This window comes from Bactrocera latifrons, unplaced genomic scaffold (assembly GCF_001853355.1).
Source record: "Bactrocera latifrons isolate USDA-ARS-PBARC rearing strain unplaced genomic scaffold, ASM185335v1 scaffold_133, whole genome shotgun sequence".
Lineage (NCBI taxonomy): Eukaryota > Metazoa > Arthropoda > Insecta > Diptera > Tephritidae > Bactrocera > Bactrocera latifrons.
This window is the reverse complement of record NW_017534775.1, coordinates 79,727-100,886: the sequence shown is the minus strand read 5'-3', so window position 1 is coordinate 100,886 and position 21,160 is coordinate 79,727. Positions and strand designations below refer to the sequence as shown.

General features: G+C 36.9%; 5 protein-coding genes and 1 long non-coding RNA gene across 7 annotated transcripts; 4 read left to right on the top strand and 2 right to left on the bottom strand.

The window, feature by feature from the left end:
• Window positions 1-114: 114 nt before the first annotated feature.
• Window positions 115-12,356, bottom strand: LOC108965089. The gene is made up of 8 exons (XM_018927275.1): window positions 12,108-12,356; window positions 10,241-11,073; window positions 8,318-8,425; window positions 7,443-8,249; window positions 6,921-7,376; window positions 5,545-6,851; window positions 2,199-5,410; window positions 115-2,007 (listed from the first exon to the last, which is right to left on the bottom strand). The coding sequence occupies exons 2-8, from the start codon at window positions 10,652-10,654 to the stop codon at window positions 1,961-1,963; spliced, it is 6,351 nt and encodes a 2,116-aa protein (XP_018782820.1). The 5' UTR covers window positions 10,655-11,073; window positions 12,108-12,356; the 3' UTR covers window positions 115-1,960.
• LOC108965090 lies at window positions 9,025-9,818 on the top strand. Its single transcript, XR_001993080.1, has 2 exons — window positions 9,025-9,329; window positions 9,393-9,818. It is a non-coding gene; the product is annotated as an uncharacterized LOC108965090 (long non-coding RNA).
• Window positions 12,357-12,472: 116 nt separating the features above from the next.
• Window positions 12,473-14,580, top strand: LOC108965088 (CDP-diacylglycerol--inositol 3-phosphatidyltransferase). The gene is made up of 6 exons (XM_018927274.1): window positions 12,473-12,549; window positions 12,640-13,150; window positions 13,342-13,476; window positions 13,875-14,028; window positions 14,084-14,244; window positions 14,315-14,580. The coding sequence occupies exons 2-6, from the start codon at window positions 13,099-13,101 to the stop codon at window positions 14,485-14,487; spliced, it is 675 nt and encodes a 224-aa protein (XP_018782819.1). The 5' UTR covers window positions 12,473-12,549; window positions 12,640-13,098; the 3' UTR covers window positions 14,488-14,580.
• Window positions 14,581-15,594: 1,014 nt separating this feature from the next.
• On the top strand, window positions 15,595-16,349 carry LOC108965059 (mitochondrial inner membrane protease subunit 1). The gene is made up of 2 exons (XM_018927230.1): window positions 15,595-15,787; window positions 15,841-16,349. Exons 1-2 carry the CDS (start codon window positions 15,686-15,688, stop codon window positions 16,249-16,251), a joined length of 513 nt encoding a protein of 170 aa, XP_018782775.1. The 5' UTR covers window positions 15,595-15,685; the 3' UTR covers window positions 16,252-16,349.
• A 191-nt stretch (window positions 16,350-16,540) lies between these two features.
• On the top strand, window positions 16,541-17,599 carry LOC108965052 (exosome complex component RRP4). Its single transcript, XM_018927221.1, has one exon. The coding sequence runs from the start codon at window positions 16,615-16,617 to the stop codon at window positions 17,509-17,511; it is 897 nt and encodes a 298-aa protein (XP_018782766.1). The 5' UTR covers window positions 16,541-16,614; the 3' UTR covers window positions 17,512-17,599.
• Window positions 17,600-20,675, bottom strand: LOC108965050 (rho GTPase-activating protein 15). 2 transcript variants are annotated; one of them, XM_018927219.1, is made up of 5 exons: window positions 19,213-20,675; window positions 18,299-18,634; window positions 18,114-18,219; window positions 17,869-18,051; window positions 17,600-17,741 (listed from the first exon to the last, which is right to left on the bottom strand). In XM_018927219.1, exons 1-5 carry the CDS (start codon window positions 20,009-20,011, stop codon window positions 17,648-17,650), a joined length of 1,518 nt encoding a protein of 505 aa, XP_018782764.1. In that variant the 5' UTR covers window positions 20,012-20,675; the 3' UTR covers window positions 17,600-17,647. The 2 variants fall into 2 exon arrangements, with proteins under 2 accessions (XP_018782764.1, XP_018782765.1); XM_018927220.1 differs by having other exon boundaries at window positions 17,651-17,785.
• Between the last annotated feature and the right edge of the window lie 485 nt (window positions 20,676-21,160).

Sequence of the window (21,160 nt, the reverse complement as noted above, 5' to 3'; positions counted from 1 at the left end):
TCAATAAAATATTACTGAGAAAATTTTATTCAATGATTTCGATATTCACTTTGGTTGTTCTTATTATTTCGAACACGTCTGTACATTGAAGAATTTTAATTCATTATTATTGTATTTTTTTTTTTTTTTGCAAATTTTGTTGCTATTTTTAGTAGTTTAGTTAGTGTTAAATAAGTTTTAATATCGCGTTATTTCATTGCCATTATTAATTATACAGTTACAACTTTTATTATTTATTATTAATGCGAGCGGCATATACTAATATATATGTATATGTATATCTACAAATGTGCATGTATGCAATGTTTTCCACCATATGAGTTGTATACGTGTGTGTTTATTATTTATTTTGTTTTTGTAATTTATGCATTATTTTAATAGTTCAGTTGATTCGCTTTACCGCTATTTCACTTATTGGCTTATTTATGTTGTGTTATATATGCCTTTTTCGTGTTTGTTTTTGTCTGCGCTGCTGCTACGTTTGCTTACACGTAGAACGCTCACTGGAATGCTGCAATAGAGAAGGTGCGGTGCTGATACAGTTACAATTAGTTTTGTTTAATTGTTTTGCCTCTAACTGATCAACTTTTTACAAATTAATTTTTTTTATTTAATTTTGCTTTTTGTCACACAACTCTCTATGCTACACTCTCCCACTCTCGCACTCACTGAGTGCAGTCGGCGTTCCGAGACAGCAGCACAACATGTATATAAATGTAAACATACAATAATAAAGTACATTTATAGTAGCTAATTATATATTTAAATGTTTTAATATATATTTTTGCATATGTACGCATTTCTATAACTACTATATGTATTGTACAGCTTCTTTTGCTTGCGTACTATTAGAGAGAGCAAATCCGAAGCGTCAGAGTTCGCCAAGTTGCCATTTCAGTCACGACTCCGCTTGCCAGACATTTGCTGCATTGTAAAATCATCTGTACTTTAAGCCCTTCGTTCACAGCATTACAATCAGAAAGTTTTAGTTGTTTATAACAATTCATTAAATTTGCATATAAAATTATTTAAATGTGTATTTTAATGTATAGTTTCCAGTTTAATAAAAATATATATATTTTTTTTTTCAAGTACATATGAGAGATTTCATACAGTTCAAGTTTACGTTGCTTTCCTATGTGCTGCCTCAAACCATTTCCACACGCTTTCTACATCCATATATTTTCATAATTATATTTTTTCATATTTATTTCAATTCATCTTTTACGCTCATTTTCACATTGTCTCTCTGTCTCTCTCTCTATGGATTTCGAATTCGTATTCGTTTTATAAACTAATATTTTCGCTGATTAACTTCTAAGTAAATTAAAATAATATTTATATTAGTTAGAGTTAGAGTTTCAGCGAAGCGATAAAAGCACACAAGCAGCCATGTACAGACAAAATCAATATACACATACATATATACATTTTTGGTTACCTATTAGGCCATACATATATTTATGTGCATTTGTGTTTATCGTTTTCATATATACGTATGTATATATCCTTGTATATTACAAGTATGCCTCCTTCACACGCGCTCTTTTTCCCACTCTGTATTTGGATTTTATTATAATTGTTATATTTGTTTGCCTTTACGTACTTGCGATTTCGTTTATTTGACAATGCAACGCGCAACCACGGCACTGAGTTCAGCGTAACACTTTAATTTAATCAAACAACATTATAAGCGCCCAGCAGAAATAACACAAAATGTCACAAGCCGGTAACTACTCGTTATGCATTTTGGTAAAGCTGACAGTCATGCCTACGCCACGCTAGTGTAGGCACGCTGTAGGTAACAAATTCTGTCAGACGCTGCGGCTTTTCATGTTTGGCGCATGGGCGCATGGGCGTGTTGTCGTTTTTTCTTTTTTGTTTAATTTTGGGCTTTGTTTATGTTGTAATGCAGTGATTGCAATGCCTATGTATTTGCTGCTACTGTTGTGGCGGCGTTTTATTGTCCTTCGTAGAATTTCGTCACTTTAGCCACTTCCTCCCAAGCTATGGAAATAAAAAAATTTAGTACATTAAATTTTTAAAGACCCAATGTAAAGTGGGGCCTTAGAGAGAGCCAAATTCACATTGTGTGACATCGCTACATGCCCACACTGCCTACTACTAGAGATATTAATTTGTGCTAAAACCTTGAAATTTACAAATAAGCGGTGGACATGTTTCTTGCTTGCACTTACCGGAGCCAATGAAATCCACAATAATCTCGTTGTGTTGCAACGCGTTGTATGCGTTCGACACTGTGGGCGGAATGAAATTTATGTCGAATTCTTTACGTTGTATATTCACAACAACGGATGTTGTGGGATTTGGTGATTGTGGAGGCGGTGTGCTCCCCGAAACATCATATGAATTAGCATTGTTGTTACTGCTGCTGCTACGACTGCGTGAGGCGCTGTTACTACTGCTACTTTGGTGGTAGTGATAGTGCGGCTGCTGATGGTATTGACTATGATAGTGATGTTGTTGTTGGTAGTTATTCGGCGTATCACGCGTGTATGCGGACTGTGAACGTTGCTCGCGCTGTTGTGGTGGCTCGTAAGCGTTGCCATAGGAAGTACTTCTATATTGTTGTTGGTGTTTGTGCCGATATGAACGTTGTTGCTGCAGCGGTGGTGGCTGCATTGGTGGCTGTTGATGTTGCTGTTCGGCGGCTGCGCGCGCCGCAGCTATAATGGCGGTCTCAATGTCATTGCAAGTCTCTAGTTGTTGCAACTTTTGCGTTTCGCTATTTCGCCGCTGCAACTGCTGCTGCTGTAACTGCAGCTGGAGCTGTAAGTCAGTGTCGGAACCGGCCACACTTCCAACGCTACTATTGTCATTCACGTTGGCTTGATCAACGGTGTTGTTGTTGACAGCGTTACCGACTGCGGTTACTGGCGTTTTCACAATAAGTCCAATGTCTTTAACAACAGGAACGTTGCTTAAAGGCGGCCCGACAAAAGTTGGCTGTGGCGATGCAGCCCTGACTGCTGCATAGAGTCCGACGTTCTCTACTGGCACGACAGCATTTTTTGTATACGCACTGTTTGCACCACCAGCGTTCAAAGTTGGAGCGGCCGCTGATTGTGATGGCTGCTGTATCGCTGAATCATCAGCTGCCAACTCATCAGAGCACTCGTCTTCGGCAATGTTGTCGTCGAAGAACTTCAATTCGTCCTCGTTGAAGTCACCAAACGTGAATTCGATGCCAACGGCGCTGCTGTCGCCGGTGCGATCGTCATTCAAAATTATAACTGCCGGCCGGTTGCTAGGCGCGTTGCAACTAAGAGTACCTGCCACAGCGCCGGCATTTGTTAAGTTGGTTGCCGTTGTAGCAGCAGGTGCAATATGGCATTTACTGATATTAGTGGCGGTGCTAACATGCTGCCTCTGCGGTTTGCTCACAATGGGTGGTATCACAACCGTTTCGCTGCTCACATCTATATTTGATTGTGAGCGCGAAGTTTTACTAATAGTAACTATATCCATGGACGTCGCTTGCGTCTGGGTGGCTGTACTCAATTTTTGTGCAACGTGAGCATGCGGCTCAGTGATTGTTGTTAAGCTTATGGTCGGATCTGCGATAAGCACTGGCTGTGACTTTTCTTTCTTGCTTTTCCGTGCAGTAATGATCACAGCGCTTACATCGGGCGTCTGGACAGCTAAGTTTGCACTTGCTGTTGGTACTACTGCTGCGGTTGCAAGTGCACTGATCGCTGTCGGCGGCGCAAATACAGCTGTTGGTGACTTTTCTTTTGACTTGCGAACTGGCATTGTTACTGGCGCCACCGTAACATTTGCTGCAGCAGTAATGGCCGCGTTGCCCGGTACTGTTGGGTATGCAACTGGAGGGCCTGAGGTAGTTAAAGCTGAAACTGTTGATGGCTGCGCCGCTGCTCCTGCTATTGTCGGGTCTTGTGTTAACATCGGTTGTGACATAGAACAGCTTTTGACTACGAGCTGTTTGGCAGCCGCGGCGAAATTAAATTTAGTGGAACTAGTAACATTTGCGGGTGGCACCGAACTGGTGGCCAGTGTTTGAATACCACTACTGCCTACTGCGCCAACAACAAGTGTGGCGGCAGCCGTTTGTGGTGAAATAGATACGTTAGTGGCGCTATGACGTTTCACTGTCTTTTCTAAGGCCGGATACTGTTGATCCAGGTTACTACTGTTGAAACTGTAACTATCGTTTTCGACACTTTTTGACTTTTGTAGAGTCTGCATTTGATGCTGAGAATGTTGGTGCTGCATTGGCTGCTGTTGTGGCAAACGCGCCGAGGCCGATATGCTATTGATGGTATCAACCTTGTTGACATCCGTTATGGTATTGCTGTCTGGAACAGCAGGAGCAGCAGCAACGGTAGATGCAACGACTGCGTCGACTGTGGGGCCAGCCACTTTCTCACCGTTTGCAATACTTCCAATGTTAGGCTGGGTGATTAATTGTGCGGGTGCGGCAACTAGACTCTGAGAATATGATATAGTTTTCGGAGCAGCGGCAATCACGGGAATGGCTGCGGACGCTATGTTTGGCTTGCTGTTATCTGACGTCGTCGCAATCGTAGCGCTGCTAGAACCCAGCTCTGGGAAATCCGGTTTGATGGTGAGCTTCTTACTCTTACCCTGTTTGCTGGCAGAATTTATTGATGTGGCAACAACTGCTGTTGCCGTGGAGGGGCTGTTACTGGCATTTGACAGAGAGGCGGATATAGCAATTTCACAATTGTTGGTCACTTGTGTCTGCAACTGTTCGGCCGCATTGTTGGCAATAGTAGGAGAGGTATTAATGCCATTTGCCATTGCACTGTTATTGTTAGCAGCGTCCAGACTGGGCCAACGATCCGCAGCTGCTGCCGCGGCGATATGTGCATAGGAAATCGGCGCCGAACCTGGTGAACCACCGCTCGCCGTACTCTTCGGTGTTTCTGGCGTAGCTGTGGTCGATGCGTCGGTCTGCTTGTGACGCTGTTTGTTTTTGGTCGCTGAAGCTGTGGTTGATTCTATGGGCAAGGAATGCACTGAATCGAGATCACTAGAATCGGATTTCTCCGAAGGTGGCACTGAGGAAGTTGATTTACGGCGCGATTTGTCTGTGGAGCCGCTGTTCACATTGTGAGCATGATGGTGATGCTGATGTTGTTGTTGTTGATTATTATGCTGATGGTGATGGTAAGGACCTTGCTGCTGCTGTTGCTGGTGTTGATAGCCATACTGCTGATGCGAGTGGTTGGTATTGTAGTTATTATTATAATTGGAATTGTAATTATTGCGATAATCAAGACGTCCATCTTCGCCAAAGCTATTGTTGTTATTTCCACTACCACCACCGTTTCCATAAGCGTTAAATCCATGCGCATTATTGTTATGGTATTTATAACGTGATTGTTGCTGCTGCTGTTGTTGTTGTGACACATTATTGTTATTATTATTACTATTGATGTTGTTGTTATTTTTCTGTGCATTCAATACCATATTGCTGTCTCTTATACACATCTAGATGTGTATAAGAGACAGCGTGATTGTTGCTGCTGCTGTTGTTGTTGTGACACATTATTGTTATTATTATTACTATTGATGTTGTTGTTATTTTTCTGTGCATTCAATACCATATTGTGCGCTCGCGAAGTTGTGCCACAATTACTATTATTATAGTTGTTGTGGCCACTGTTGTTGTTGCTGTTGTTATAATTCGAGTTTTGTGTAAAATGAGTTTCGTCAATGGAAGCGCGCTGCTTCTTTGGCTTCTTCTTTTTGGTAACCACATGAAATTCAGCCGTCTCGGATATCAGCGCATTCATAGACAACAAGTCGATTGCCGAGAATACCGGTGTACCGGCATCTTGACGCTCCACTGAGTTGGCAATCGGAGTTTGCATAATGCTCTCGGATCTTTTGCGTTTCTCCGCCTTGTCGGCTCGTTCCTGCTTTTCAACTTTCTCCTGCTTTTCTGCCTTTTCAACTTTATCATTTTTTTCTTGTTTATCCGTTTTTGTATTACCGTCAATCTTATTATTTGTCAGTTTATCATGCTTATCACTGTCTTTTTCCTTCTCCTTCTCCTTATCTTTATCCTTGCCTTTGTCCTTCTCTTTTTCTACATCGCGTTCTTTATCTTTATCCTTCTCCTTACTTTTCTTATCTTTCTTTTCCTTCACCTTGTCCTCACCGCTACCAACAACGGAACCACTGTTACTACCAGCACCGCCAACACTGCCTTCACTTCCCAAATATTGCAACTCCTCAGTGCCCCACGAACGTCGTTCGCTTTTGCGATTGCTCACCGTTGTATTTGAATTGGTGGCAACCACATTCGCTTGCTTGCCACCGCTAGTTGGTGAAGTGTTTGGCCCTTCCTTGCTGCCACCATCGAAGTTTTTATTTATATCAGCTATAGAAGCAGAATTATTCTTGCCACCCTTGCCACCCCCACTACCTTTGCTGCGCATTGTGACATTACTGCTCTCAGTAGTGGCAGCTGATTGTTTAAGTTCACCAACATCGATCTTGGCACAACTACGCAACTCCTCCAGTGAATTGCTTTTCTTCATTTTACTTTGTTTCACTTTCTCCTTTTTACGTTCTTTCTTTTTATTATTTTCGGCGAATTTGTTGCCACCACTACCACTCTGCTTGGTATCTTCTTCTATGAACTTCAGCAATACTTCGACAGGATCCTTGCCGCGGTACCCAGCCTCATTCTCAACATCGACAGGTATGGTGTTGTCCTTTTGTGGCTTCTTCTTAGTTTTGGCCTTCGCTTGCGATTGACCTGCGCTAACAGTAATACTGCTGCTGCTGCTATTGTGCTGCTGACGTTCGCAATCGTTGCCGTTCTCGTCAGTCTGACGCTGGTGCAGTAGAAATAACACATAATAATATTTAGGTTCTCAATTATTTTGCATTGTATTACAACTTACCGATAATGGTAGTGACTTTGTGTAGCTGCCTATACCGATACTGTTGCTGCCGACACCACCACCTGAATTATTATTTGAGTTACTGATTGAACCACCACTGTTTGATGTTATTGTTCCGGAAGCTTTTGCTGTAACTGCTGTATTCAAATTGGCGCCGGCGTTGTCGCCCTTCTCACCCATCACCGATTTAATGGACCGGTATCGCTCGTCTAACGGCATCGGGAGGGAACAGGACGCAGCTGCCGACTTGAGTTTGTTGCCAAGATTGTTAACTGAAATGGCTACTTCACCACTCTCACACAAACTACCATCTCCGCCATCGATTTGATGAAAACGAATTACTTCGTCTACATAATGATGGGAGTGTGCTGGGGCGAAATCTACACCCTCTCCTCGGTGCAAATTTGGACGCGGTATGCGCATATCAATATCCACACGTTCATAATACGGCAAGCCCTTATATTATAATATAGTAAAACAATATTATAAGAAAAAATATGAAAAACATGCTATTTTTATTACCTGCCCGCCGTCTTGTGCTTTCGATGGTAAAATTTGTTGCTGCTGTTGAATATCGATCATATCGCCAATATTAATAATATAATCACTACTACCAGTAATGGAATTGGCACTTTTTACTGGGTTATTAACAATACCCGCGCCAGTTGCCATCGTGCCACCAACACTATGCCCACTCGCTGTGGTCGCCATATTCCCAGTGCCTCCAATGACACTTGTCACGCTAGCACCAACACTGTTGCCACTGTCCTTGCTACATATACCTACTGAATTCGTGCCAGAACTGCCACTGGTGCCTGTACCACCAGTAGTTGCGTTGGGATCACCACCAGCAAGACCAAGAATACGACGAACAGGTTTATCCGCGTAGGCAGGTGTCTGCTGTTCAAAGCTACTAAGCAAACAATTGGCGTTTGGGTCGCTAACAGCCAGACCAACTACGCCAACCAATGTCTTGTTGCTTTTCAAAGAAACTGTAGCACTTTCCACGCCTGGCAAAATACCTCGACGCACACGTTTATCCGTATATATGGACGATTGTTGACCAAAGCTGCTTAGCAAGCAATTGGCAACATTGACGTTGCTGGGTAAACTTCCGCCCTCACGTTGCCGTGAAGACACGGATGAGTTTTTCTTGTGACGTGATGTATGATTTTGGCGTCGATAATCGGATGGCAGCTGTAAGAGATCTTGCAATGAGCCACCCTGCTTCTGTTGATGACGACTCTGTGAATGCGGATGATGACGATGACTATCCGCACGTGTCGATGTTATGCCCAGATCTTCATTTTCCACCTTCTGCAGCAAATCCTATAATATACATATACATTTTTATTATTAAGTATTAATTTTTAAAAGAAAAATTAATGTTTGCCAACCAAGAATATTTCGCTTTTATCTTTTTTGTCCTTGGGTGTCTTATAATTGTAGGCCTCGTCGAGTAGCTTTTTTAACTCTGGTTCTTCTAAATCGGAGATATCAGATTTCTGTAATATCGAAGAGAAAATGTATTTTAAACTAAAAAAGAAATCGTAATTCTCTCTATCGGTTAAAATTAGCGCACAATCACCTAAAATATATAATAATTATTTAATTTTAAGATCTTAAAACGTAAAACGAATCATAACCTAATTACATGCATATAAAGCAGATATTAGTACTTGGTTTTAGTGAAATCTGTTAATTGTTCACATGAAGAAAGAACATTTTTAATTAAGCTACAAAATTTGCTTTAATAAATTCTTATTTTATAATATTCTTTGCACACTGGTTTTGTAATAATTTCCTTTTTACTAACACATTCGATATGAAAAACACATTAATGAATTTGCGTCCCACACATTTAAGTTTATTATAATTTCACTATAAATGTTGAGCACAATAAAAATTTATTGATATATGTATGAAAATATAATAAAAAAATATATTATTAGATGTTGCGCTGCCCTTGCAGTAATGCGGTTTTTGGTTTGCCTTTAAATCGAAACACTTTACCCCTTTATTTGCTATCGGACGGACATACACCGAACGCCAACGGCCTATGTGTGTTTCACCAAACCAAGTATTCCAAACCGTTGTGTTCGATCTGTGTTGCTTTTGCTTTTCAGTAATTGGGAGTTGTCGTAACGCTCGCCGCTAACGGAGCATTGCGGTTTTCTATGTTTATAAGTTTATTATTTTCTATTAGGTGCTGATAGGTAAAATCTAACCACCGAACAGTTTTGACTTAGTTATGATTCTGTTTTGTCACCATTACCACGTAGCCATGTAAATAAGAAGGAAGGGGTAAGGATTACAAACGAAAATGCAAAAAAGGATGTTAATTTGTATGCATGTATGTGAATAAGTTAAAAAAAAAACAATGAAGAATTTATAAAGTACACCATACATGTATGTATATGGGCATATGAGCATATGAACAACAAACATTGACAACATTAAATTACTACATAGAAAATGTGCGTGGAACTGGAGACCAGTATATAAACGTGTTAAGACAAACTCTGCATTGCACAATGTGTCAATTTTGGGTGGAACGGATTAGATGTCGCTGTTGCGGTCAACTTAGAAAGTACGGATCAAAAGGTGAAGGTCAAAAAATAGTGTATATTTAGTTTCTGCCATTGACAATATAGTTTGAAATATATAATTATGTAAACATTTGGTTATGGGAAATATTCTATACAATATGGACTAGACACTAATTATAAAAATAGCTAAACTATATTAAAAAATGTATTAAAGCGAGTCAATTATCTTCCATTAAATTAGTAATATTGTATGCAGTTATTTGTCCAATAATGCAGTTCATATGACATGGCCTTATCTTCAATAAATATGTATGTATATACAGATATGTGAACATACTATATACAAGTATATGTGCGTCGCTATCACTTGTTTTTTTTTAAAGATATTAATAATTAGCGTAAAAAAATTATGAATGTTCTGTGAAATACAAAAGTTAGATAAATAGATAGGAAAGAATGTTAAAGCTGCAAAAACAACAGATTTAAATGTGCATATTGGTATTAGGAGAAAGGTGAACGTTTTTAAGGCCACACTATTGATTTCCTACGTTTTTTTATTAAACTTCATTAGCAGTTGTCTTTCCATATAAGCTGCTGTGTGATGATGGCCTTCGTCCTCACACATATTTATACATGTTAAATATCAAATACGCACCGTTCGTATGAGAACCGCAAACTTAAATTATACATTTACATTACAGGTCGCATTAAGTGATTTAGTAGCACTACTAGAACTAAAGAAATATAGGAACATCGCTGAATTAAACTTACCTTTGTGTCAGTTGATGCATTTGCAATAGCGTCATCTGATTTTTCAGCGTTGGCAATGTTCACAATAGTGGTATGTTCTAGTGAAGAATTTTTGCCGGCGATACCACCTGTATCTGCGGGTGTATTAGATGTGGTATTGTTTGCAGCGGCGGTACTGTTGCCTCCAGCTGACTTGGCGACAGCAGCATCAGACATTGGATTGTTTGGCAAATTGGCGTTTATATGGTCTTTGTTGGTTTTATTTGATGGTATGAAAGATGTTGGTGTTGGTGTTGTTGTCGTTGAAGTTGTTGTAGTGGTTATTTCACTTAAAGTGGCACCGGCTATGGACACAATAGGTGTGTCAGGTATAATGGTAGCGGCAATCGATGCGGTGACGGATAGAAGAGTCTTACCACTGATTTCATTGTTCATTTTTCCGCATCAGAGGGGGAGGTGGGCAAACAAATGCCATTAAAATAGTGTAATTATTGGTATGTGCTTGATAGCCCGCAAGTCGGATCTTATGCAAAATTCTTAATATGAATTTTTGCGACCAACGTAAAAATGTACGGTGTGATGTTGAATATAATGTGTAATTCTATACTCTGCTCGTTGTTCAAATAAATCGTTCTGTTCCACTAGCGTGAGTAGCCAGATAGTTGTCCAATGCCGGTGTATCCGCCACGGACGTACGTGGCTATGGCGACGTTTGCGTATGTAACCACAATTGCAGTGACAGCACTTTATAACAATCAATGATTTTGTTTTTGCTTTGTCTGCCAAAGTATTTCTTTTTAATGATTTACTAATTATTTTTTTTAATTTGTCATTTTACTTGTCAAAGAGTTGCACTGAAAACCAAATAACACATCAGAATATTTTCTTTATTGTTTGTATCATTACTAACCTATCTATTTCCAAAATTATATATATAATACATAATAATTGTTTTAATATATTTTTAAAAAGTTCATTCTATTCCCGTGAATTTTAAAAACTTTTCATATCATTTTACACGATTTTTCGCTGCGTAACATACACAAAGCAAATCATAAAAAACAGCGATTTGACAAAAAGAAAAAAAAAAACTTCGCTTAAGCCGACATGCCGCATACTGCAACCACATTTGAATAAAAAAGACAACACTACAATGTAATATGTGAATCGAAGAAAAGCAACAATATGTATGAAAATCTAAAATGGAAACAAAGATTACTTTTAAGGTTATAATTTTAGAAGTCTTTTAAAGAAAACGTTAAAATAATTGAAAATTACATACAGCCAAAATTTGTAAATAGCAGAAAAGATTCACTTTAGCAATTAAATTGAGTAAACATTCTAATAAATAAATACTTAATCTTATCTGTCATACGAGAGACAATATTGCAACCCTGTCCTTTTTTCTTTTCGTATTTTCGCAAATACACCTTAAATTGGTTTTGAAAAGCGATCGTACAAAATGAGGTAATTTACGGGCAGGTAATTTTTTTGGTTCCTTCACAACAAACAACTTTGGTCTTGATTCACAAATCATATTTTATATCATAGTCAAATTACTTTAGAGTTTTGTACAATATGCGCATGACTTTCATGAGATTGCCTCATCTTTCACAAGGTAGAGGTTTGAAAACACGTCATATGCAATAGCTTGAACCTTAGAATTTAATTTTCAAACTCATTTAGTTTATCCTTTTCACAATTTCCCGTTAGCAACATGAGTTCACTTATGTCTATAATAGCTTACAAATATATCAACCTTTTTACGTCAAGTATATTTACGATTTAGTAAATTATTTTTCAAAAAATATCACATTGTACGTAGTGTTGAATGCACAACTTTCAGCCGATCGGTAACTGCTACGCACAAAATCCTACATACACTTACTTCGTCGTTTTAACTACTTTTCTGCCCGCACTCCAATCCTTTTCTTACATTTACGTTTCTTCATTCACGCCGTATTTCCAACTTTTTTTTCTGCTTTGAACATTTACACACACTGCCACTAATGCTTCTTCTACTTTTTTTTCATTGTGCCTTAGCCATTGAAAATTTCAACGCATTTTCTGCATCAACACGTTCCTTTCATAACTTGCTTTTAGTTTTTTCAAGTTTTTTTAAGTCAAATAAATATTCTTTGTTATTTTTTAACAATTTTCACAAAGTCTTAATGCACGAATTTGTCTGCTCAAAATTCACAAGGACTGTGACCAGAAAATCTATTCGAGGTTTTTTCGTTTCGTTTCGACTTCGCGATGAACGAGCAAATTACCCTGCAGAGTTGCAACCAAAAGTTCTCAACATTACATTTATTTAAATGCAGAAAAAGGTATGATGAGGAAAAGATATATGGAAAGCGCATTTTAAAATTTCATTTATCCGCACTGAATAGATTATTTTTTCTTTCGTTATTTAAAAGGTAAAAAATCGAAGATTAATTCGCGCCTAATTATTGAAACTCCGCCACCCTGACAGTATTATTTTCTACTTTGCTTCGCCATACACTGAACGTACTGCTCCAAATTTGTTGTAGAAACTCTTTCAGAAAGAAAAAAATTGGTAGAATTAAAAGACCAGTAAACTGCAGTTTAATGCGTCCAGCATTTTATAATTGCATTCCAAGAAAATAAACGTTCAAAATAAAAATATCATATATTTATTTGTTTCAATTTAAATAGAGTTCAACTAAGAACATTTTTACAACAAAGTGTGTCGGATTTATGGTATTTGCCATTAACATTAGTAATATCGTTGGAATAGTCATAATTAGTTCTAGCTGGCTCGGAAGGGTCTTCTCAGTCTCTAAATATACAATACAACCGTTTGTTATAGTAACGCTGGCAAACTAGGAGCTGCAGTAAATCCAGAGAATAATATCATGGCGCTGACAGAACACGATAATGTATTCTTTTTTGTTCCAAATCTAATTGGTACGTATTAATGTAATGTACACGTAAGTAATGCAACATTACATATAGGTAGGAGGCATGATAAACGAAGAATGACACGTTAATTCAATTAACCTGTCTTAGATAATTTTTGTAACAATGCATATTATTCGAATAGTTATTGATTTTCCACATATATATGAGGTTACTAAGTTATTTGTTGCTCTTTACAGGATATGCTCGCATTATACTAGCGTTGATAGCTTTCTGGTGCATGTCTACTAATTATGTGGCCGCCGGATGGTGCTACGTCATAAGCGCTCTATTAGATGCCGTGGATGGGCATGCGGCGCGTGCATTTAACCAAAGTAAGAATTATAAATTAAATTTGTTTTTTTAGTATGACTATGTATAAATTCTAAAGATCATATACTAGCATTTGATAAAAATTAATAAAGATAAGGATCAAAATAATTATCTATATACATTTGTATAAGCTGATTAGGAATTTAATCTAAGAATTATTTACTATTTCCATAGTTAAAACGTAAAAGTATATACTTTTAATAAAGCTCAATAGTGGTTGTCTTATCTGCAGAGATTTCCTTTTTCATATCACGATACAATACAATTGCATGTAAACACGTCATACTTGTTTTTAAATTTCTGTACAATATATGGAAAGTGCAAAAGTCAGCAATTTATCTCTACTGTAAATAAGATTAAATATAAACACATTAAACACATATTTTATTCATTTTCTTAGGTACACGTTTCGGCGCGATGTTGGATCAATTGACCGATCGTTGTGGTACTATGGGTCTCTTGGTGACGCTCAGCTACTTTTACCCCAAATATATGTTCTGGTTCCAAGTTTCAATTGCCATTGATATTGCTTGCCATTGGCTTTATATGCAAACGTAAGAAAGTGAAAGTTAAAAATATATTTATATACTGATTGATAAATTTTTCTAGGAGCGTCATGGTAGGGAAAACATCGCACAAGTCATTCGATGTTAAGGAGAATATAATAATGCGTACTTATTATCAGAAAAATGTACTTACATTTATGTGCTGCGCTAATGAACTTTTCTATGTTTGCCTGTATCTTTTATATTTCACTTACGGACCATTAAGTAAGTTGATATGATCATGAGTCAAATTGTTGAATACTTAACAAACATGTTTTTTTTTTTAATTCGACAGTCTTTGGAATGTCCTTATTTAAACTTTTGGCTATCCTCATGGCGCCATTTGCTCTACTGAAGTCGTTAATCTCTTGCTTGCATGCTTATGTAGCCAGTATTGATTTGGTCGCTTTAGATATGCGCGAACGTGCTTCAAAGCGTGAGAAGGAGGAGGGTAAAAAGGCAGAATAATTCTACCTGTTGGATTCTTCGAAATAATTTTGTGATGTATATCATTTTATACAAATTTATATATCGATCATTTGCGGGTTTCGCTAAAATATTTATTATTAATATTATGAGTGTTGTTTAGTCGTATTTAATTTAATTTATTTTGTATTTAAAATGCAATATTTTTTCCTTAAATTTAAATAGTTAATTTCTATTATTTATTCTAAGGCTTAACAGTGTACCTACATAATTAATTATTGAACATCATATATTATATCGCATTGAGGACACCTTTTCTAAAAAAAGGGTAAAAAATTAATGAAAGTAGTATTTTTGTTGTGACTAAGTGGATAATAGACATAATATGTTGAAGAAATGTAATTGAAAAAATTAACATTCTCATTTCATATTAACAAAATAACTGCATGGAACAAAATTACCCTTATCTGTAGACGTTTAATGTAAAAAATAATTGTAATTTGTTGATGAGTAAATAACCATATAATATATACTGTAAAAATTTATGAATTTCTTCCATGCAACCAAATTGAATGTAATTTGATATGTGTAATTTAAAATAAGACATTTAGCGATTTTGAAAGAGTGAAAGAGATTTGAAGAAAAATTTGGAGAGCCATATATAGAATATTTGTATGTACAATTTACTAATTAAAATATCTGAATTCATGAATGTAACTCTCACATTATATGCTTAATGCACATTTGTTGGTGAAAAAATCTTTTTCAATTCGCATATATGAAACCTATAATAAACAACACTGAATGTCTCAAATTCGTTTAAAATAGAGTATTCTGGGAGAATAAACTGGGGAAATTGATATACAGAAGTAGATGACAATGAGATTGGAAGAGGAACTTATAAACCTTTGCATATTTCTTCTATTGGTATAAACATTCCAAACTTTTATATGAAAGCAAACTAACTTTGATTATCCTTGCCAAGATCAACGTCGAAGCTACGAAGGTTGAAAAGTTTTTGCCGTAAATCGGGTTATGTCTTGTCGGACCCGATCGTAATACTTTCCCGACAAGTCCTGTACATATTCAAATAGGGTCTAAATATTCACTGAATATACTCAACGAATCAGCTGTTTAAAGTTATTTTACTCACAGCTGATTTCATACGAGCCATACAAATTTCTATATTTAAATAAGGTTTTTAGTAAAAAAATGCTTAATATTTGTAATTAAAGCCAATATGGTGTCTATACTTTCAAGAGTAAAAGACGTAGTAAAATACAGCATGATGTATGCCTGTCTAACGCACTGTACTTTCGAATATGTCGGTGATTTCGTAGTGGTAAGGTGGAAATAGAAATAAAAGCTCAACTTGTACTAATGACCCATTTTCAGTGCAACGGTCCGTCAATGGAACCTACATTGCATTCGAAAAACATCCTGCTGACAGAACGCATATCCACACGTTTTCACAATCCACGTCGAGGCGATATAATCATTGCTGTATCTCCCACCGATCCCAAACAATACATTTGTAAACGTATTGTAGGGATACCTGGAGATCGAATCGTTTTGAAAAATAGCACAAGACCAATAGAAACTGATATTGATGCTTTAGTAACAAGTAAAATACAAAAAGTAAATGAATTCCAAGATGAATATGTACCTCGTGGTTACATATGGATTGAAGGTGACAACAGTGAAAACAGTTCGGATTCACGTTACTATGGTCCAATACCATTAGGACTTGTGAAAAGTCGAGTAGTCTGTCGACTTTGGCCGATTAAGGAAGCACGTATGTTATAGGCACAAAGTTTAATGAGAATTTATTTTATCACAAGTAGTGAATATACTATTGTTATTTCTGTAAGTTTACAAATAAAATACTTGACAAAAAAACTCAATTGAATCTAGTATTTTTATATAATAAATAATTGTGTATAAATATGTTTTTACATAATAAATAAATAAATATTTTTCTATTAAAAATATTTCGAAAACTTGTTTATATGTATGTACATATATTTTCATTAAAAATGCTGGATAAACAAAAATATATTTATGCATCTGGCAACTACAAACTAAAGAACTTTCGCGTGTTGCTTTTGTTTATCACTTTCTTTAAATTAAGTTAATAATAATAATAATATCCTTTTAATATTTGTAATAATGACTACAAACGTTAATATACGGCTAGCTATTGATCGTGTCAATATGGATTTGTTGGCACAAAACCAAACAAGGGCACCGCGTCTTTACACACCCGGCGAAGTGGTCACTGGTCAGTTTGGCTTCATGAAGGGCCATGGCACTTATGTTGAAGGTGAAGATATTAAAGCATCCGTAGCTGGAGTGATGGAACAGGTGAACAAGCTAATTTCTATAAAACCACTTAAGAGCCGATATGTAGGTGAAATTGGAGATGTTGTGGTCGCGCGCATTACTGAAGTACAACAACGACGTTGGAAAGTGGATACGAACTCGCGTTTGGATTCCGTATTGTTATTGTCTTCTGTAAATTTACCTGGCGGCGAATTGCGACGAAGAGGTGTGGAAGATGAACAAATGATGCGTAAATATCTACAAGAGGGTGATCTTATATCGGCTGAAGTGCAGAATATTTTTGATGAAGGCACATTATCACTTTACACACGGAGTTTGAAATATGGTAAATTATCACAAGGAGTACTTGTTAAAGTCTTTCCTTCACTGGTTAAGCGACGTAAGACGCATTTTCATAACTTGACATGTGGTGCATCCATAATTCTTGGTAACAATGGTTTTATATGGATATCGCCAACTGTGAATAACGAAGTTGATGGCGGAGATGGTGGCTATGCGCAGAATTTGAATGAAGTAATACCACGAGCAGACCGAGAGGTAATTGCACGTTTGCGGAATTGCATTCTAGCTTTATCGCATTGCAAAATGATGCTTTATGACACAAGCATCCTGTACGCATATGAAGAATCCATGAAGTACGAAGTGCATGAATTGCTGCAGCAGGAGGCTATATTTGATGTGGCCTTTCTAACACAACATCGTTTACGATTGCAAGAAGAATAAGAGTCAATATTAAGGTGGGTGAAAATCTACAAATTTAGGCTAAACACATTTGTTTATACAAATAAATGTAAACATTTTTTATTATAAATACAGACTTTTTATTACATTATGAAATACTGTACACATACAAATTTACTTAAAATAAATTTTGAAAAATTAAATCCGGTTGTGATAGGGTTTTCCGGAGAAGCTGCACACTTATGCGTTTCCTCCGCCGCTCGACCGGGCATCTATATCATGGAATTAGTAGGCGAAACCGTAAATTCAAACATTTCTTTATTAAAAAAAATATTAGAAAAGAAGGGAACAACACAATACACACAGATATAATATATAAAATCAATATTCATAACTTACTCGAATATACGACTATGATATTCGATCATTATTTTAACACAATCTGCTAGCAATTGGCCCTCCTTAATTATTTCCTGCAAGTCCGCCGTATTAGCACCCTTCTGTAGGGGATGGAAAATGGTTGGTGTTATGGATATGGCAAGTGTATCGGCGCTGATTTGTTGTAAAGGCACTTTCGTCAGCCTTAAATTAAAAGTGATTCGGTTTATAAATGAAATATGAAATAACAATTAATAATTATTTACTTATTGAAATGTTCGAATATGTAATTCATTGTATCACGATTGACTTCCGGCAAAGTTCGAATCAGTTTTTTCAAGATCTCGATTTTCGTTGTCAAATCAGTCAGTACTGTAAGAATTAATTCAAAAGTACAATACAAACATATGTTCAAAATTACTCATAATTTTATAAGAAAACCAACACTTACGCCACTGATTCGGTTTACCAATAAAAGTTTTCGCTTCATTCGCGCTCACCAGTGGGCTTTTAATTTCGCGCAAAAATAATTTGAGCAAGCCTGTTAAAGTATGGATATCTATATTCGGTTGCCTTAATGACTCATAATCATTTGCATCAATACGAAAGCGCAAAGTTTGAATTTTATTATAATCCCCACACTGTCGATATATGCCCTCGATGCCCTCCGAACCCTTGCGATAGCGTTCATAAATTAAATCACAGCAGTCCACAACGATTTTCGGTACGTTTTTATGGATCTCATGTTTCGAGACCTTTTCGATATCTGTGTCGAAACAAGGTTCATCTAGTTTGACGAAAAAAGTAAATTTAGAAAGCATTAAAATACATGTTTATTTCAATAAATTAAGATTTAGGACAGCTTTGAACTATACAACGCTGGTTATCACTAATCAAAACAAGGTCATACAGCCTGCCGATAAACGCAATTTCTCTTATTTAACATACTATATGCATGTGTTTGGAAACTTTATCTTTGTCGCGTACGCATAGTTTCGTATCTAGGCATATGTGTAATTTTAATCAAATGTACTATTTTTATTATATTTCAACTTCTTCCAAATATTGCAAAAACTCCTATCGTTATAAAGCGATATCAATAGAAATACTGATTAAATTTACAGCTGCTATCTACTGAATATATAATATAAAAGCTTGGTACATGCTTTATGTCTTTTAAATGTTCTAATTGAATAAATTATTTTCTTTGTTTTTGTGGCAAATAGCAAGTATTAAGCCAAAAGTATTTAAAGAATTTCTTTTATAACCGGTAGGAAGTTATATCATTTTTAAATGTAAACTCTTTATTGATCTATTGCCCATAATTTTGTTTCTAATACATAGATCATGCAAGTTTCCACTCACCATTGTAGATATTTTGTTCCTTTAAAGTTGCGATACTGGGGCGTTGCTTAAACCAATTCGACAAATTCATCCACTTCTCCAACTTTGACGGCTGCACAGATGCTTGCGTATTTGTATTTGCCTGCGGACCTTTCTTACGAAAACTACCAAGTTTTCGTTTATCTGACGCCTTAAACTGGCTCAAATCTTCTACGCGACGTATGAGTTCCTGTATGCGCGTGGACAGATCTTTGGCAACCGTTCGTTCAGCTTGCACTTGCTGCTCCAATTGGGTAACACGTTTTTCTAGTTCTGTGATACGTCTCGAACAATACCCTTCACAGTAGAGACTGTCTAAGCTGCGCTGTTGGTTACGCTGAGCCACTGGCGGTTCGCTTGAAGACTTACTACTGTTTGTGGAGCTATCAAAATGCACTGTAGTCGGCAATATAATATCGACAGATTTTTCCTCGACCCTCAAACGCGACAGATCGCGTGTGCTCGAACTTTTCAGTAGCGCCAGTTTGTTAATAAAACGCGGCTCCTTTAGATAAATGACGGCTTCTTGACGTTGGCGACCAAATGCAACTTGCTGCTCTGGGTTGTGCTGGTAGTAGTGTGGTTGCTGTTGTGTACGGGTATGACTCGGTGTACGATCGCGAAAGTAGTGGAGAATGGTTTTGTTGCGCCTCTCATAAACCGCCTGACCCGCAGCACCAATCAATATGCCCGCTGAATCGGGCGTGCCAGGAGTGACTGGTGTTGTCATTGCTACATTGTGGCGACTGTCCCTGCTATTGCTGCTACTGCTCGTTTGCATATTAAACAGAATTCAGCATAGAGGCGGAAAGGAAGGAGAGGAAAGAGTTTACAAAATCACATATGCTTGCAAACTGAACGCCGAATATGTAAGCATGTGCACACACATGTGTTTGTTCATATATATTTATTTACGTAGAATATATTGTAGATATTTACTTCGGACGCGTAATTCAAAGCCGATATTTTTTATCACACTTTCCGTATTCGCCACTACTTAGATGGAGTGTTGAGCGGTATAGTTGCATACGTTCATATGTACAATTTAGATAACATTAAATAAGTAAATTTTTACACACAAACATGTGTGTATAAGTTTACATGTGTGTATAAGTTTACATGTGGCACTTATACATTTAACAATTTGTTATTAGTAGCAAACTAATTCATTGCGAGTCACTGCACCACAAGTCAATCGTTCACAATATTTCGCCGTCAATATATATAATATATATTTATTTCTTTACGGATTAAGCAGTAAATTCTTTTCAGCTTATTAATACACATACATACACGTATATATATATATATAGATATGTTGTCCTGCGCGTAAATTCTCTCCCCACGACGTCAGAGGCTATCGTTTGTTTGAACAATAATGCGTGTGCGATTCCCAATACGATTGACTAGACCGCGGTGACTCTCTACCCTTCAAGAGCACCTAATTACTGGTTTGGGAAACTGAAATTGCAATAAAAGAATCGTATTTAAGGCTTGTAATCTTATCTACATATGTGCCGGTAGTGAGCAACGCCTACGTTGACGCTACTTCAAACGGCGTTGGAGAGACTGTTCTGTCTCCATATATATATATATATATTTTGTAAATGTAGCCACAAAAGGTATGTTTATGCGTTGAAACTCTGTTAGTTTGAAACAAATCAATTTAATAAATTGCCCGCTTATCACAATATAGATATTACATGTTGTCCATATTCACTTAAGAAATTTTATTTCTTTTAATAATATTTTCCCGCCTAAAAGTTCAAAATAAGCGTTTGTCTTCCTTCATATCGCTAGCGGAAATCACTGTCATCAGTTTCCTTTTTCAGAGATCGTTTATCGTAATTTACGTTCTCTGATATTCCAATCAACAGTTTGAAAAACACTAGAGGATTTTGCAAAAAGTTCGCCGAACGAATACGGCAGC